This window comes from Aotus nancymaae, unplaced genomic scaffold (genome assembly GCF_030222135.1).
Source record: "Aotus nancymaae isolate 86718 unplaced genomic scaffold, 86718_ANA_hifiasm-v0.15.2.pri h1tg000014l, whole genome shotgun sequence".
Lineage (NCBI taxonomy): Eukaryota > Metazoa > Chordata > Mammalia > Primates > Aotidae > Aotus > Aotus nancymaae.
Genome location: NW_026988425.1, coordinates 49297985 through 49315633, shown reverse-complemented (window position 1 = coordinate 49315633; position 17649 = coordinate 49297985). Strand labels below are relative to the sequence as shown.

Here is a 17649-nt window from a genome sequence, read left to right as displayed (position 1 = left end):
AGCCTCTCCGCCTCTTGCCGCGGTGGCAATCCCCGGCGCCAGGCCCAGCCGGAGGCCCGCCAAGGCTCGCGGTAAAGCTTGGCGCCCCCTTGCGCGCCTCCGCCTGAGGCAGCGGTGGGGCGGGCTCCAGAGCGGGCCGGCAGGGGCGGGTCCGCGGCGCGCGCCGGGGAAATCCCTCCCGGGCCCTGACGTCACCGGGGCGCCGGCCAATAAGAAGCCGGCAAGGGGGATTCCCGCGCCAGCTGCCGCCCCGCCGGCTTTTTAAATGGTACTCTGGGGAACAAGCAGGAGCAGCAGTGAGAGGAGTGGGGGACATGGAGGAGGTAGTGAAATAGAACAGTCCTGAGAGACGGGACTCCAGGGGTTTGACAATTAGGCATCAAGACTGGCTTAGACCTGGGAAGAAAACCAGAGGCGGTCGAGGAGAGGCCAAACGCTAGGCAGGGGGAAGTCAGCCGGAAATGGAGTGGAAACTGGAGCGCACCGCGCCTCGGAGGGTCCGCACCGAAGAGGAGATGCTGTGGGTGAGTAACGTCCTTTTCTGCGTTTACCCTAACTCTCTAACGCGGCTTCTTGCCGAAGGCCCCGTTCGTAATATCTGTTTAGGACCAAGAGGTGGTACGAAACTCTAAACCCTGGTCGTAAATTTGAGTGGTGTAATTTAGTTATATTCTGAAGGTGCCTAGTTGCTTAAAAAAAAAAAAAAAAAGTGTAATTTGACAAGCACAGGATCTAGAAAAATTCCACGACTTGAATTATGATTTTCCTAAATAATTTCTCTCTTAATATGTTATCTGTGTTTTCAAAGGAAAGTGTCATGCGTGTGCTCGCCAAAGACTTGAAGCAGAAGAGAAGTCAAGGCTCCGCCAAGGTGAGTGTCTAGAGATTGTTCTTGTTCTCTGTTTTAATTCTGATCTTGAACAAACTAATTCTTGCTAAAGAATATATTTGTAGGAAGTATGAGCTGGTATGAGAATTAAAATAAATCTCTTAAGTACAGTATCTTATTACATACTTAAAAACATTCTTTATGAAACTCAAGATCCCAGACAAATAATGGTAATCATTTGCATCTGAATCGTGCTTTCTAGTTTTTGCCTCCACAGCAAAGGATAAAGCTGGGATGTGTCAGGTAGGCAGTGTATTGTTAGCGGCTGTTAATAATTTTAACAGTTGCTGGTTGCACTCCCTTCTGTTGCATTCAGAAGCGCGCACTCCCTCCTGTTGCAAAGAAATGGAAATGGTGCCATCTTGTGGACAGTGTGTAGAAGTGGCATAAACCACGGTTCTTAACGTGAGCAATTTGAAGTTGATCCGATGTCATACCTGTTCTCCTTGAAAGACCAAACCCAAAGGTCTTTATTGTCTCTTGTAATCAGTGTAAAAGGAAACAAATTTAAATGGTTTTGAAAACATTTCTCATAAACAACTTTCATCTGCTTTAAATCTCTGTCACCATTTATCATGCTTCTCTCTAGGCTCTATTGACCTGTACTCACAGATTCTAGTTTCAAATCTATCACCATTTTAACAGATTTTTCTAGGTCTTATATACATGTTTCAACTGGGCACCGTGGCTCACGCCTGTAATTCCAGCCCTTTGGGAGGCTGAGGCAGGAGGATCACTTGAGGCCAGGACTTCTAGATCAGCCTGGACAACATAGAGAGAACTTGTCATTACAAAAAAACTACAAAAATTAACTAGGCGTGATGGCATGTGCCTGTAGTCCCAGCTACTTGGGAGGCTGAAGCAGGAGGATCGCTTGATCCCAGGAGTTCAAAGCTGCAATGAGCTATGATTGCATGACTGCACTCCAGTCTGGAGGACAGAGCCAGACCCTGTCCCTTAAAAAAAAAAATCTGTATTCAAGTGGTAACATCATAAATTGAATACATAATTGCATTTTCAGAACTCAATCACTAATGTCATTTCTAGTAGGAGAAAACTAATTACATTTAAGCGTTTACCTTTCTTAAATACTTTAATGTTAATTTTCCCCCTAAACACTGCTACAGTTTTGTGTCATGCCCAGCTTATGTATTATCACAACTCCTAGATATTTTACTGCTTAATTGAGACAACTAATCTTTTGATCAGTAAATAGAAGTGATTTGAAAAGCTATAGTTAAGTAACTATTTTTTTGAGACAGAGTCTTGCTCTGTTGTCCAGGCTGCAGTGCAGTGGTGTGATCTCAGTTCACTGCAACCTCTGCCTTCCATATTCAAGCAATTCTTGTGTCTCAGCCTCCTGAGTAGCCGTAATTACAGGCAGCACCACCACACCTGGATACTTTTTGTATTTTTAGTAGAGATGGGGTTTCACCATGTTGCTCAGGCTGGTCTTGAACTTGTAACCTCAGAGGATCAGCCTGCTTTGGCCTCCTAAAGTGCTGGGATTACAAGTGTGAGCTGCTGTGCCCGGCCTACAGTTAGGTAACTTTTAACATTTGTACTGCAGTAACATACCTTCATTATCCAAGCATTTAATTTGGAAAACCTAAGTGTAAGTATTTTGAAAGTTTTAAAGTTTTTGTTTGTTTCACTTTTTTGTTTTTGACTAAATTCAAGCAAATATTAATGTTATTTCTTATGGCCTTGAAGTAACATGTTTTGTTTTTAAGTTTTCTTTAATGTGACTATTAAGATTAGAGTTCTGCCACGTGTTTCATGTTACGCACTTAGCCTCACGAACTTCCTGGGCCATAAGAATCGGCAATGACCTGAATCAGGTAGGCAGTGTATTGTTAGCTGGCTGCTTAGGTCAAGTCAGCAGCCACAACTACCCTGCCACTTGCTTCTGGATAAATTCCTCTTGTCAGTGAAATGCACTGGCTACCTGTGTGTGATGAGCTGGCAGTGTATTGTTAGCTGGTTGAATATGTGAATGGCATCAGCTAACATGCAACTGCTGTCTTATTGCATATACAATGAACATCAGTGTGTAACTGAATCTGTAATTAGTATGTGTTTATGTGTACTTTCTGCTATGGAGCAAGGCACTATTTACCATAATATATTATTGCCATAACTTACAATACAGTTATAATACAATGGACAGCTTTATAATGGTAAGGAAAGTACTACAATTAATTACTTAGATTTTTTTCCTTTAAAGAGCAATTGACTTATATCTGCTTTTCCATAACTAAAAAATTTTAAGAAATATTTTTGGAGTCTTTTGGAGTAGACAGTGTTAAAGTGTTTGTGAAATTATGTATTTTTAACTATAAGGTTTAGAGTGCAGTAACAATGTGGAATAGATGTACAATGTGTCCCCAAATTTTCAGTGATGTCTTTGGGATTCTTTCCGCATCATCAGTTTCTATGGCATTAGAGTCGCTTTCTTTCTGCATCATCAATTTCTGAATATGGCATTAGAGTCAATTTCTCTAACTGTGACTGTGTGTGTCAGCTGAAGGGAAAGCTGAGGTAATTTTCCAGATGAGTCAGTCAACTAAAACATTTTCACTTGAAATATCAAGAATATTGAGGATTTTTTTCTGGGTGGGCGATGGTTTAATTTTTTTTGGAAGATTTGCGTCAATCCTTTCACTTCATTTTCTGTAAAATCACAGGTTCATGAAATATCTAGAAGACAGCACGAGATCTAACTGGTGAAGTGGGAAGAACTGACCATACAAAATGACTTTAAATATTTTCTCATTCCCTTGGAGGCATTTTGACTCATGAAGCAGCATCTCACATGTGCTAGCTTCCAGACATGCAGTATTCTTATGTGGATATTTACAGCCAGTTAGTGGAACTGACTTTGGTGGTGCCATCAGTTAGTTAAGCCATAGATGAGATATAAGAAATATTTCCCATTCTTTATTGTGCTGGATTATAAGTTAATGGTAAAATAACTTTTATGCTTTCCTTATTTAAATTTAAATGTATTTCTAGAACATGGGTTGAATAGATAACGTAATAGTTTGATTCTTATGCATTTTACTACTTTCAAATCTCATCCTCTTTTTGTTATTTCACTTTCAGGAGATTTATGTTTAAGTATATCTTTCATGTAAATATTGTTTTCATCTTGTCATTTTTTAAGGTTAAATTTCAACATGTTAATTTCTATAGAGAATCATTGACCTGGTGATAAAATTAAAACCTACTAAGTTTAGGTTTTAGTTTTTTTAAATTAAAGAGCAAGACATAAAATGCCAACTTTATTTTATTTTAGATCCGGGGGTACATGTGCAGGTTTGTTACATGAATATATTGGGTGATGCTGGGGTTTGGGCTTCTAGTGAACTCATCACCCAAATAATGAACATTGTACCCAATAGATAGTTTTTCGGTCCTTGTGTTTCCTCCTCCCTTCCCCTTCTGAAGTCTCCAGTGTCTGCTGTTTCTATCTTCATGTCCCTGTACATCCATTATTTAGCTCCCACTTAGAAGTGAGAACATGCAGTATTTGATTTTCTGTTTCTGAAAATGCCAACTTAAAAAATTTAAAACCTTTTTCTTTTTTAGAACCGTTGATTCTGTAGGGAAACCAACCTCATATTCAGTAAACAGAAGACATTTAAAGCTGTGGTTTAGTCCCATATTATCGAGATGATGAGAAAGGAGGCAAGGAATGGAATGAAATAAAAATATGTTAAAGCAATAAAAAAAAGCTAAAGAGATGAATGGGTTAGGAGGAAAATGAAGATATAAATTAAAAGAGAAAATGTTTCCATAGGAGGGAGAGGGAAAGAAAGTGCTACACGCTGGGATGTCAGGGGCAAGCAGAAGGAAAAGGGATTGGAAAAAGAGAAGGGAGGCTCTGTTGATGGCAAAGTATTTTCTCCCAGGTGTTTTCTCTTGGGGCAGTCTCTTGGTTGTTCACTGGTGCTGGGAAAGTCACTACTTCCCATCGCTGCCCTCTGAACCTGTCACTATTATAGTGATAGCTTCCTAACTTCTCTCCCTTTGCTGCTTTTTATTCCTCTGCAAAGACACTATGCCACTCTGCAAGGGACAGCTGGATGAAGGGAAGGGAGAGTGGGAAGGAGTGTGATGGATTAGTTTCTGGGCATAACAATTATTAGAATTTTGTTCTATGGGAAAGATGAAATGAAACAGGGTACTAAATATGGACGGAGTGTCCTCATATCAGCTCCATCCAAACATGTAATTTTTCTTTCAAAGGAACATCACAAATCCGTGTGGTGCAATCATGACTTCCTGCAGCCTCTACCTTCTGGGCTTAAACAATTCTCTCACTTCAGCCTCCTGAGAACCTGGAACCACAGGTGTGTGCTACCACACCTGACTAATTTTTAAATTGTTTTGTAGACACAGGGTCTCATTGTGTTGCCCAGGCTGGAGTTTAGTGGAGCCATCTCAGCTCACTGCAGCCTTGACCTCTTTGTGCTCAAGTGATCCTCCCACCTCAGCCTCCTATGTAGCTGGGACCTCAGGTATGTGCCACCACACCCAGCTAATTTTTTGATATTTTGTGGAGACAGAGTTTTGCCATGTTGCCCCAGGCTGGTCTCAAACTCCTGGGCTCAAGTGATCCTCCCACCTCAGATCCTTGAAGTGCTGGGATTACAGGCCTGAGCCACCATGCCCATCCCCAATTGTCAAATTTTTAGAAATTTTACATCCTAGTTACTAAACCATTGGTAGGTTGAAATTGGCTGTGAGGGAGATGAACATTTACATTTAAACTGGCAAATGCTGTAGGTCAGGATTCCTCCTCCAGAGTCTGCTATTAAACATTTATCAGCCACCATTATATATATGCTAGATACACTGCAGTTATTAAGAATTATATATGTACATGTATACATACTATTGATGCAGTGTAATTACTAAAAATTAAAAAATGAAATACAGCTTTCAGGGCATTTCAGGCAAATTCATATTTATTCCAGTGTTGAACACTGTTGTTACATCTGCTGTAAGATGATCAAGAGTAGTATGAAGTAGAAGGATTCCTCTCCATGCACCAAAGAAAACAAACAAGGCAAACTTCAAGTCAGTGAATTGGTTACCACAGTTAAAATGCATTTGATTTTGTCCTTTTCCTTTTCACAAGGACAACAGTTGAATACTCTTTTATGTGATGCCTGATATTTTTCTTTTTTTTTTTTTGAGATGGAGTCTTTGAGACAGGGTCTCGTTCTGTCGCCCAAACTGGAGTACTGTGGTATGATCTTGGCTCACTGCAACCTCCACCTCCCAGGTTCAAATGATTCTTTTTATTTTTTCTTTTTTTAAAGAGACGGGGTTTCACCATTTGGCCAGGCTGGTCGTGAACTCCTGACCTGGTGATCTGCCCGCCTTGGCCTCCCAAAGTGCTGGGATTACAGGTGAGAGCTACCGCGCCCGGCCGGTTCAAGTGATTCTTTTGTCTCAGCCTCCCAAATAGCTGGGATTACAGGCATGTGCCACCATGCCCGGCTAATTTTTGTATTTTAGTAGGGATGGGATTTCACCATGTTGGCCAGGATAGTCTCGAACTCCTGACCTCAGGTGATCTGCCTCCCTTAGCCTCCCAAAGTGCTGGGATTACAGGCGTAAGCCATCATGCCTGGCCCCAATGCTGATATTTTTCTGTTATAGTCCTTAGTCCAGGCATCCTGTAGCACTCTGTGTCCTAGACTTTTTGATGTAGAAACAAGACTGAAGGAAGATTGTCCAATGCAGGAAAGATTCAACTTTTCCTCAGTGTGTGTTTGTCTGCTGGTATACGGGTAGCAGCACATCAGCAGATGACTCCACTCCCTCTCTCAGGACATATAGCCTCATTGTTAGGGAACCCCGAAGGGACATATGAATGTCCTCTCTTTCAAGGCAATACATATGACAGGCTTTCAAATCCCCATATGCCTGCTCTGCTTACCTAAAGGGCAAGGTGAGAAAAATCCAGCACTGACATAGAATCTGTAGGTTGAATAAGGCAACCGAGATTAGAGAGATGTAAGTGAAGAAACCCACTTTATCTGGCTTCAGAGAGAACTAGTGACTTGAGGGAGGATGTTCATCTGCATCATGTTCACTGGGACAGTCCTGCTTGTTCCCAGCGCAGCTCCATTATCATCCGTCTAGCAGTGGGGAGTCTCTGCTACCTCTGGCATATGCAGTTCTGCTCATGCCCCTAACTGGAACACATAAAGCACCCCTGCAGTGCCACAATGTGGGGATACAAGGTAGGAATGCCCTGGCAGCAACCCTCGGAGGGGCCACCTGAACACAAGTTTTCTTAGATGCTCAGAATTCAAATTGGTAATAGGCTCTAGGGGTAAAATTGCAAAGGACAGATAGACTTGTTGGGTGATTTCTGTTTTCTTCTCCGACAATCCAGGTTAGTTCTGATTTCCTCCCTGGTCACTCAAAACACCTTGGTAAGCATGTTCCTTGACTTTCAGAGTGGCAGAGGGCTTTTTATTCCATTTGACCCCTGTTCAATTTACAGGTGAGGAAACTGAAATAAGGTACTTAAGTGACTTGCCCAAAGTCGTGCAGCTGGCAAAAGGTAGGAGCAGGCTTGCTGACATACTCATCTGGCATTCTTGAGGCTGTCCCTACAAATCTTCTTGACCTCTGGTAGAAACTCCACCTCTACCTCCACCAAGTATCATTCTAAGTACATTCATAGCTGTGTGGCTGGATAAGTACTTTGAAGCAGAATATGCTTCATAAAATATTTTTGGTTTATCTAAGAACTTGCGTCTAAATACATATACAGAACTATATACTGAGGTAGCATTACTGAATTTACCATAAGAAACATCTTCACTTTCATCCATTAGGTCAGAATTTGGGAGTTATGTCACAGACTACTTAAATTGGGTCTTTTTCTTTCTTTCTTTCTTTCTTTCTTTTTTTTTTTTGAGATGGAGTCTCGCTCTGTTGCCCAGGCTGGAGTGCAATGGCACAATCTCGGCTCACTGCAACCTCTGCCTCCTTCCTGCGTTCAAGCGATTCTCCTGCCTCAGCCTCCCCAGTAGCTGGAATTACAGATGCTTACCACCATTCTTGGATGATTTTTGTATTTTTAGTAGAAACAAGGTTTCGTCATGTTGGCCAGCCTGGTCTTGAACTCCTGACTTCAGGTGATCCACCCACCTTGGCTTCCCCAAAGTGCTGGGATTACAGATATGAACCACTGCGCCCTGCCCTTTTTCTTCTTAGACAAATTTATATCACTAGTTTTACATTTTTGGCCATCTTTCTATTTAATTCTTTTATGCAATGAATATATATTTCATGAGGCAGTAATTAATCCTCACCAACTTGGCAGGTTGCTTTGTTAGTCAGTTATAAGGCTAACAAAATATGAAGATCATGACTCTGGGAGAAAAAGTATCTTGTGACTCCACTAAGGTTCAGCTACTGCTGATCTACACTTTAGGACTTGTATAATCATTCCTTTTTACATTAGAGTTTGGGCTGTTTTGGAGTCGATTTTTACTATTTCAGCCATCAGATTGATGCAGCATTGAATTCTTTCCAAGTGTCTAATCTAGTATGAATGTGTTAATAACCCAAATCACCCTATAAGGAATCAAGCTAAATGATCTTATACTCATGTCCTTTTTTCTACACTTGGGATGTTCACTCAAAAATAAAGACTGACTCACCTGGCAATATTATAATTACAGAATATGCGTTGCTTCTAAAGAATAATGAGGAGAGAAATACTGAAAATGATGAAGACTTTTTCAAATGTTATAATACTGCCATTTATAAATGATTATTTGGCCAGTTATAGTAAAACACTAGGAACCTGTACTTAAAAAGAAAAAACAAGCAAAATCCTGTACACAAAAAAAGCAAACATATGTAAGGACTTGAATCCATGTGTATATATTTTACATTTTTCAACATTTGTGTTTTATTACATTAATATAACCATTTACAGTTAGTTATTCCAGAAATCTCAGTCATATACAGTGCTCTTGAATCCAAACAGTGGTCTAGTGTGTTGGCATTTTCATCAAGCACAGTCTTAGAAAATGTCAAGTTGAACAATAAGATATTGAGGCACATTGGTCACTGTGTATTCTGAATTGTTTTTTTGTTTCTGTTTTTTTTTTTTTGAGATGGAGTCTTGCTCTGTTGCCCAGGCTGGAGTACAGTGGCGTGATCTCGGCTCACTGCAACCTCTGCCTCCTGGGTTCAAGCGATTCTCCTGCCTCAGCATCCCTAGTAGCTGGGATTACAGGTGCCTGCCACCACACCCAACTAACTTTTATATTCTTAGTAGAGATGAGGTTTTATCATGTTGGCCAGAATGGTGTTGAACTCTTGACCTCATGACCTGCCCGCCTTGGCCTCCCAAAGTGCTAGGATTACAGGCATGAGTCACTGTGCCCGGCCTTCTGAATTCTTTAGTATGGTCAGAGGACATATTTAATATATTTCATGTTGATTCTTGGCTACTCATGATTTTTGCTTTGGGTAACATCTTTATCCTGGGAACATTCCTTACCACTTAATAGCACGATAACATTAAAAAAAAATCATCCTTCATTGCCACATTTAATAGAGTGTTTAAGGAAGCAGAGGTTGTAGTCAGCTGAGATCGCACCATTGCACTCCAGCCTGGGCGACAGAGCAAGATACTGCCTCCAAAAAAACAGTGTTTAAATGAGACCAAACACTCATGGAGACATTTCTCTGTTCTGACTATTAGAAATGCAATGGCATCCTCATAGATCCTCTTTCTTTTTTATGATCAGTTGTCTAACCAGAGCTGCTATGTCAGGCCTGATGACTTCAATGGGTTCCTCTGGCCTCCAGAACTTCACAACTTGACCCTCAGGGTTGACCAGATACTTCCAAAAATTCCACCTTGGTTCCTTTTTTGAAGAATCTAAAATATCCAGAACATATTTTCATGAGCATAATTTATTCTTTGTCAAAGTTTTTACTTCTATTAGTATCTGCACAAATGACAACTTTAGTATCAAGTTCTAGGACTGTCATAATATCAAAACCAAAACACTCAGAGTGAAACTCAAGGTTAGAGTAACCAGATTTTAATATACTTGATGACTTCACCTATGAGTCTACTCACCTAGTATCTGATCTAGTATCACGAAATGAAGCAAAGTTGTAATCCCGAGTTGCTGGGATTGTAGGTGTGTGCTGCCACATCAGGCAAATTTTTGTATTTTTAGTAGAGATGGAGTTTTGGCCTCCCAAAGTGAATAATCATCATATTTTGAAAAGCAATAAAACCAATAATTTTATTTTCTTTTTTAGGAGGCAGAGGTTGCAGTGAGCTAAGATTGTACCACTGCACTCCAGCCTGGGTGACAGAGTCTTGCTGTGTTGCCCAGGCTGGTCTTGAACTCCTGGGCACTCAAGTGATCCTCCTGCCTTGGCCTCCCAAAGTGCTGGGATTACAGGCATGAGCCACCATGCCGAGTCATGATATCCTTTTGATAAATCTTAATTTATGCAATAAATGTAGATATTTTTTCTATTTATACCCCTCAAGACTTATGTTCAAATTATTGACTAACATGAGAAAAATATAGCAATTATAACTAAAATTTATGAAGTGCTTACTATGTGTCTAGTAATGTATGCTCCATGCTTCAAATTTATCCTCTCATTTAATCTTACAGGGACCCTGTGAGGTGGGTATTACTATCATCCCCATTTTGCAGATGAGATATAAATGGAGGCCTAGACACATTGTCACGTGGCTAGTGAGTGGCCAGGAGTGATATCTAGGCCTTTTTACTCCAGGGCTCATGCTCTTAAACTTTAGGTCCTGTGATCCTCCCTATCTAAGTTGAATGAAAACTTATATCACTGTAACCTTTTTGATTACACGGGCTAAGAGGGGCTTCAGAAGGTTTTTAGCCACGTATCTGGCTGCTATAACTGAGGAATCATTAGTTCAATGGCATGTGCTTGGGCTTTTCTTTCCTCAGTGTACCCTCAAAATAAAAGGAATAAAGACCTCACTGTGGTTGCCATTTATGGTGTTAGGCATTATATCAACTTTCCCTAGAAATGAAATATAATTTTTCTAGAAGATTCTGACTTCACACTTACGTGAAATATTATAGATCACTATTTGGTTTGTTGGATTAGAAGCTTGATTGCCTGACTCTCAGTTCATAGTTTTATCAAAAGTCAACTTATTTCTAGTGAAAATAGGATTGAAGATGTCATCAGAATAAGTTAGATGAGAGAACATTATCGAATGTTCTTTCTTTCTTTCTTTCTTTATTTTTGAGATGGAGGCTTGCTCTGTTGCCCAGGCTGAAGTGCACTGGCGTGATCTCGGCTTACTGCAACCTCCGCCTCCCAGGTTCAAGCAATTCTCTTGGCTCAGCCTCTTGAGTAGCTGGGATTACAGGCATCTGCCACCATGCCTGGCTAATTTTTGTATTATTCATAGATATGGGGTTTCACCATGTTGGCCAAGCTGGTCTCAAACTCCTGACCTCAAGTGATCTGCCCACCTTGACCTCCCAAAGTGCTGGGATTACAGGCATGAGTCACCGTGCCTGGCCTTTTTCTCTTTTTTTTTTTTTGACTAATGTCCTTTAGAACAATGTCTGGTACAGAGCAAGCAGTGTATAAGTACTTTATTTTTTCTATTAACACACTTAATTCCGAACAATCTTAGAAAGTCAGTACTATTGATAGCCTTATTTTACAAATGAGAAACAGGCACAGAGAAGTTAAGAAGCCACACAGCAAAAATAACAGAGCAGGGCTTTGAACCCAGGTAGCCTGAGGCCAAGGCCTATACTGTCACTATGCCTTGTGACCTTTGTGCTAACTGACCTTGGCAAGTCTTTAAACAGATTTCTGTAGCAAGCTTAATTGGAGAGATAGCCTAACACTACTGCCCTCTGAAAAAATCAAGTTATATGGTTTTAGATTTTTGCAAAAATCTGGTAAGCTGACATATTTATCCTTGAGAATATTGTTTCAGATAAGAAATGCAAGATAAAATTAGCCACAAACATAAGTTAACTAATAATGCTTAGCAGTATTCATGAGAGCTGTGTGGCTTTAATGATGGGAAGGGAAATTTTCCCAGATGCTAGTTACATGAGAAGAGAATTAAGATATTTTGTGAAAATTGCCATGGGCACACTTTAAGTAAATTCTTCAGGAAGATGGTCGTAAGGAGTAAAATACATTGGAATAGAATTTGTTTGCCATCTAAGAAGCTAAAACATTTATTTCAGGGGAGCATAACTTCTAGAAGTTACAAAGGATGAGATTTTGGCTCTTTGATAGTTTTATGAAGCTTTCCCAATACAATGTTTCAAATGAAATAGGAAAGTATAGTCCTGGTATAATTGTTTAAAAATGAAAAGCAATTTAAAACATCAAACTGGTGAGGCAAGGCAGATATTTACCAACAAGAAATCTAAATGCAGGTTCTCCTTCAGATCCTAGAATCTTAATCTTGTGGAAGATGGGGAATGTTACTCCGTAGTTTTTTCTTGCAAAAGATTCTACTTCCTTGCTCGGGCGGGGCTCCGATTCTCCAAACTGATTGCACGGGAAAGCCAACACGCTGAAGTGGGATGGTCCGAACTCTTTGTGCAGTTCCTTCAGTGCTAAGTAATTTCTGTCTGTGAGTTGGCAGTCACTAGCCACGTTTACAACTAGTGAAACCTCCCGGAAAAAGAAAAAAATCCAACCGGAAAGTGAAGCAAAAGATTAAAAAAAATTCTGCAAGTAGTTAAAATCCTAAACAATTTTGGGGAAATATAACCTCTGATTGATGTTTTTTTCATATTTTTGGACACACACAGTTTTATTGAAAACTGTAACCTGGATGCCTGAGTTAAGGCCCTGAATTAGTACTGCCATTAAAAAAGCATTAGGTACTCATGAAAGTTTATTTTTAAATAAAAGATAAAACTATGATCCTTGATAAGTACTTACTTTTAAAAGTTATTAGATTATAGAACCAATACTTTAATTTAAAAAATATGTCATGATGTTCACATTACTAACTATAAGCATTTTCCAAACAAGTTTAAGTGTCAATACAGCACAAAATTAAAGCATTTTAAAGAAAATAAGATAATCGGAATCTATTATTTAGCAGTAAACTATCAGAATTTGAATAACTAAAGTGATGTACTAATACCATTACTCTGAAGACAAAATTCCAACTTAGGACCATGTAACAGCAAAAAATGGATTTTATTAAGAGGAATAAACAGAGACAAGGAAAAACAATAAAAATAAAAATCAGATGGTGCAACTTACTTTGCCTTTATACTTGTCCAGAGAAACAGGTCTTCCTTTTGCATCCTTCACTTCAAAGGCATAAAAGCTGTTGATTTTAGGTTTGAGGAATTTTAGTTGTAGAAGAAATAGTGTTACTGTGCATAGAACCATAGACAGCAAAACTGCAAATACCTTTGCTCTGGGCCCGGAACATTTTAGCGGGTAAGCTGCAAGAGGCTCCATGTTGGAGAATTCTAGAGGGAAGTCTCAGCAGCCTGGAATTCAAGGAGGAGCTGAAACTTGAAACCGGCTTAGTTTAACAGAAAACCAGGAAGGGCAGACTGACTGCTTTCACTGCTAAGGAACAGAAAGACTCCTTCTCAGAGCGGGAATGAAGCGAAACTCCCAAACGAAGCAAGGAGCTCTACAGAATTTCAAAATATTTGTAGTGTCATTATAATTTTTTTTAGAAAAATCAGGACATTTTTGGTAGGTCTTTGACACTCTCCTCACAAAGAAAATATTTCTCCAGAAGATGGTGCTCTTGTAACTTGAAAGCTATGGAGGGCTTATCCCCATGTTAAGCATCCTGTGTATTTATTGAGCAACTGTTTGGATGCAGCGGATGGAGTACAATGCCCAGGAATAGTTTAGAATGTAGATGAAATGTGACCTACTCATATGATGTATAGCCTGAAGGACGTTAGTATTACATGTATGGATTAAACATGCTATATGAGTTCAGGAAATTTGCAGTGGAAAGAAATATCTGAAAGGGCTATTTGCCCTGACTTCATCCAGCTAAGGCAATCAAATACCAGGTGAATAGAGTCAAAATAAATGTCTTAAAAATTGTAAAGGTGTTAAAAAAAAAAAAACCCTCTCTATCATAAAGCAAACTATAATCCAATGTTTTTCAAATTTCTGATCATGACCCCCAGTCAGCAGTGCACTTTACAATATAACTGAGTACAAACACACACAACTGAGAAACAATACTTGTCCTTGGAACTGTGATGCACCCACACCTGTTGCATTTTTAAACAACCCAGTTCTGACCTATCAAAATGATTTCATCATTCACCAACCTGCTGCAGCCTATAGATGGAAAAATATTGAGGCCAGGCATGGTGGCTCACGCCTGTAAACTTATCTCTTTGGGAGGCCTAGTTAGCAGAATCACTTGAACCCAGGAGTTCAAGACCAACTTGGGCAAGAAAGTGAGACCCTTGTCTCTAAAAAAAATTTTAAAAATTAGCTGGATGTAGTGGCACACGCTTGTGGTCCCAGTTATACAGGTGGCTAAGGTGCGAGGATCACTTGATCCTAGGAGTTTGAGGCTGCAGTGAGTTATATTTCCAGCACTGCACTGCAGCCTGGGTGACAGAGTGAGACTATCTTAAAAAAAAAAGAAAAGGAAAAAAAAGAAAAAAATTGAACTCCATAATAAAGTAGTAATTTAACAGTTAAATAAAGCAATCCTACCAAAAAAAAAAAAAAACCTGAAAACAAATAAGCCCACAAAATCCACCTCTACATGGGTACATCATCTAATTGCTTTTTTTTTTGAGACGGAGTCTTGTTTTATCACCCAGGCTGGAGTGCAGTGGCACAAACTCAGCTCACTGCAACCTCTGCCTCCCCGGTTCAGGAAATTCTCCTGTCTCAGCCTCCTGAGTAGCTGGGATTACAGGCGCATGCCTGGCTAATTTCATGTTTTTTAGTAGAGACAGAGTTTCATCATGTTGGTCAGGCTGGTCTCAAACTCCTGACCTCAGGTGATCCGCCTGCCTCAGCCTCCCAAAGGGCTGGGATTACAGGTGTGAGCCACTGTACCCAGCCTAATTGCTTTGTTTTTTGTCTTTATTTTCCCCCATTGGCTATTGCCTGGTATTGGGGGCCTAACTTTGCTGTTGCTAACGGTCATGAATTTTAGGAGTAGGTATAGGGAGGCAATTGAGGGCTGCATATCCTAAAAGGCATTCACTTTAAATTCTGCTCTGTGTAAGACAGCAAGTTCTGGGTGAAGGTGCATTGTTCGCCTTGATCACGATGTGTTTCCAGAAAGTGCAGGGAATGAGCTAAACTGCTTGTGGAGTGCCCTTCCCGTCACTGTTAGCTTGCGGAGCTTTAGAGGGGTGCTCAGGGTACTGCCTGCTCTTCTGGTGCCCGCTCTGTGGCATGTGTGTTTTTAGGTGGCTGAGCAAAGCCCATAGCCTACTGTGTCAAACCTGTGTGAGAAACCACTTGACTCCTACTCTCATGGCCGAGTAAGAATGGAAACAATAGAAAAAGGAATGATTATGCAGAAAGTATTCCCTTTTAAACATCATTCCTAGTAAAGAACAAAAATGTACATCAAATGTGTTGTATCACTTCCTGATAATTTTACTTCGGTGTTCTCTGGCTGAATTGTTTAAAAAGCCGAACTCCTTGTGTTTATATGACATGAACACTGCTATGTTACTGAAGCTCTCTGGCCTTGCTCTCTAAGTGGGATCCAGGACCTTCGACATGACTACAACCTGGGCATTTGTTAGAAACACAGCATCTCGGGCCCCACCCCAGAACTCCTGAGTCAGAATCTGTATTTTTACAAGATCCTCTCAGGACGCACACGCACATTTCAGTTTGAGAACCTTTAGACCTCAACCTATTTTTGGTTTCAGAGCAACGAGAATCTTTGGTTTCTCTTTGTTTTCCGTAGTGGATGTGTTTCATGTCTCTATGAAAACACTAGATATTTTAACTCCTCAGGCTGTACAAGCAAATAGCTCAGGAACATGCATTTTAAAAGTTAATTCATAGAATACCTGCTATTATTTGAGCTGTGTAAACCCAACCCATTATAACTGTGTTTTGAGGTAGAAAGACAGAGTGGTTATCTCTGGCAGGGATGCTGACTGACCATTGCTTAGGCAGGGCCCAATGGGTGATATTATTTTGATAAAATCATGGTGATAGTTTCTAGTCTGTTTTGTAAGTACAGAAACTCTTATCAAATGATCCATAGATGATGAATGTATTTGAAAAGGCCAACATTATGCTGTTACAAACTTGCAAGTGATTGCTGAATAAGCCAGTTTTTACAACCAGAAACAATTTATGCACCCTGATGTGGAGGTTGGTTTGACCACAAAATTCCATATCATATGAATACAACTTTGAAAACTTACGTGTATGTCTTTTGTCAAGGATGAAATCACAGCCAGTTTGTTAATTTAATGTTCCTAAGGCTTAAGAGCTTCAAATAATGAAGGTATGATATATAAATTTTCATACCAGCCCATTAACCAAACATTCAGACAGCACTTTGGAGAAATTGTGCACTGGACAACATTGATGAACACAGATTTTGGCCCTGGCACGCCCGCTGGCATGTCTCTTCCTTGTTTTGGCAGTCTTTCTCTGCACACATTTTGATGTCATCATCTCTCATCCTTCTGGGGATCTGCCGTGATTGTTTCCATGTTTAGTCTATGCTAACTCTATTCTCAGACTACAGATATATCAAAATGGCACATTTCTCTGTGAAAGGGGTAGTGTGTTAGAAAAATCACCAGCACTCTTTCAGTAGATGAAGGAAGGCTTCCTATAGGAGGGGAAGAGATTGATGAGTTCTTGGTGAAGGCAGGAGGAAGCTACTAGGTCAAGAATGGGATAAAGCAGTTGACTCAGTTATCAACCAACTCAGGCACTGGAAAGGATACAAAGAAGGTGCAAGGGAAGGAGCCAGTGTCACACAAGTGTAAAATCAACTTTGGAAATATGAGAACACACATGAGACGGGGAAGGATTATAAGTCGGCAAATAACTGAGTGCTACATAAATGACTTATATTTTTAGAGAGCTTTATACTGCACACAATCTTCTTTAGTATACACATTATATTTTTCACAATAATTCTTTGAAATGGAAGGAGTTAACTCAGCCAAGATCACAGAACTAGTGAATTGAACAATGAAGAATAGAGTTTTGAACTTTCAAGTTCATAACCAAAGTTATTTCAACTTCATGAAACTGTTTCTGTGTAATAGGTAAATACATTTATGTAGAAGAAAACATGGGAGGTGAGATGGCTGTAGCACTCTGGTGGACTGGTAATATGGTTTGGCTCCGTGTCCCCTCCCAAATCACACCCTGAATTGTAATAATCCCCACGTGTGAAGGGTGGGGCCAGGTGGAGATAACTAAATCATGGGGGCAGTTTCCCCTATACTATTCTCGTGGTAGTGAATAAGTCTCATGAGATCTGATGGTTTTGTAAATGAGACTTCTCCTGCACAAGCTTTTGCCTGCTGCCATGTAAGACATGACTTTGCTCCTCATTCACCTTCTGCCTGATTGTGAGAACTCCCTGGCCATGTGGAACTGTGAGTCCATTTAACTGCTTTCTTTTATAAATTACCCAGTCTCAGGTATGCTTTATTAGCAGTGTGAGAACAGACTAATTCAAGGGGTTTCATTCATCAGGAGACATTTTA

At 40.1% G+C, this 17649-nt stretch overlaps 2 protein-coding genes across 8 annotated transcripts in view; one reads left to right on the top strand and one right to left on the bottom strand.

The window, feature by feature from the left end:
* The first annotated feature begins 292 nt into the window (after positions 1 to 292).
* CDC20B (cell division cycle 20B) overlaps positions 293 to 17649 on the top strand; it is a 111176-nt gene continuing 93819 nt past the window's right edge. For all 6 annotated transcript variants that reach the window (XM_064375975.1, XM_064375978.1, XM_064375976.1 and 3 more), the window contains exons 1-2: positions 293 to 524; positions 809 to 871. In XM_064375975.1, coding sequence (XP_064232045.1) covers positions 462 to 524; positions 809 to 871 — 126 coding nt within the window. In that variant the 5' untranslated portion in view covers positions 293 to 461. The remainder of the gene's footprint in view (positions 525 to 808; positions 872 to 17649) is intronic.
* Positions 8672 to 13612, bottom strand: GPX8 (glutathione peroxidase 8 (putative)). Of its 2 annotated transcripts, XM_012457313.3 has the most exons (3): positions 13205 to 13454; positions 12340 to 12601; positions 8672 to 9818 (listed from the first exon to the last, which is right to left on the bottom strand). In XM_012457313.3, exons 1-3 carry the CDS (start codon positions 13406 to 13408, stop codon positions 9655 to 9657), a joined length of 630 nt encoding a protein of 209 aa, XP_012312736.1. In that variant the 5' UTR covers positions 13409 to 13454; the 3' UTR covers positions 8672 to 9654. The 2 variants fall into 2 exon arrangements, with proteins under 2 accessions (XP_012312736.1, XP_012312737.1); XM_012457314.3 differs by lacking the exon at positions 12340 to 12601 and having other exon boundaries at positions 9648 to 9818; positions 13205 to 13612.

Excerpts from the sequence above, each read along its gene's own strand:
- GPX8 (XM_012457313.3), bottom strand. The coding sequence starts at position 13,408 with ATGGAGCCTCTTGCAGCTTACCCGCTAAAATGTTCCGGGCCCAGAGCA. Across the intron at positions 12,602-13,204 it reads TGGACAAGTATAAAGGCAAA|GTTTCACTAGTTGTAAACGT; the intron begins GTAAGTTGCACC and ends TTTTTCCGGGAG. Across the intron at positions 9,819-12,339 it reads TGCATTTAGATTTCTTGTTG|ATTCTTCAAAAAAGGAACCA; the intron begins GTAAATATCTGC and ends TGGATATTTTAG.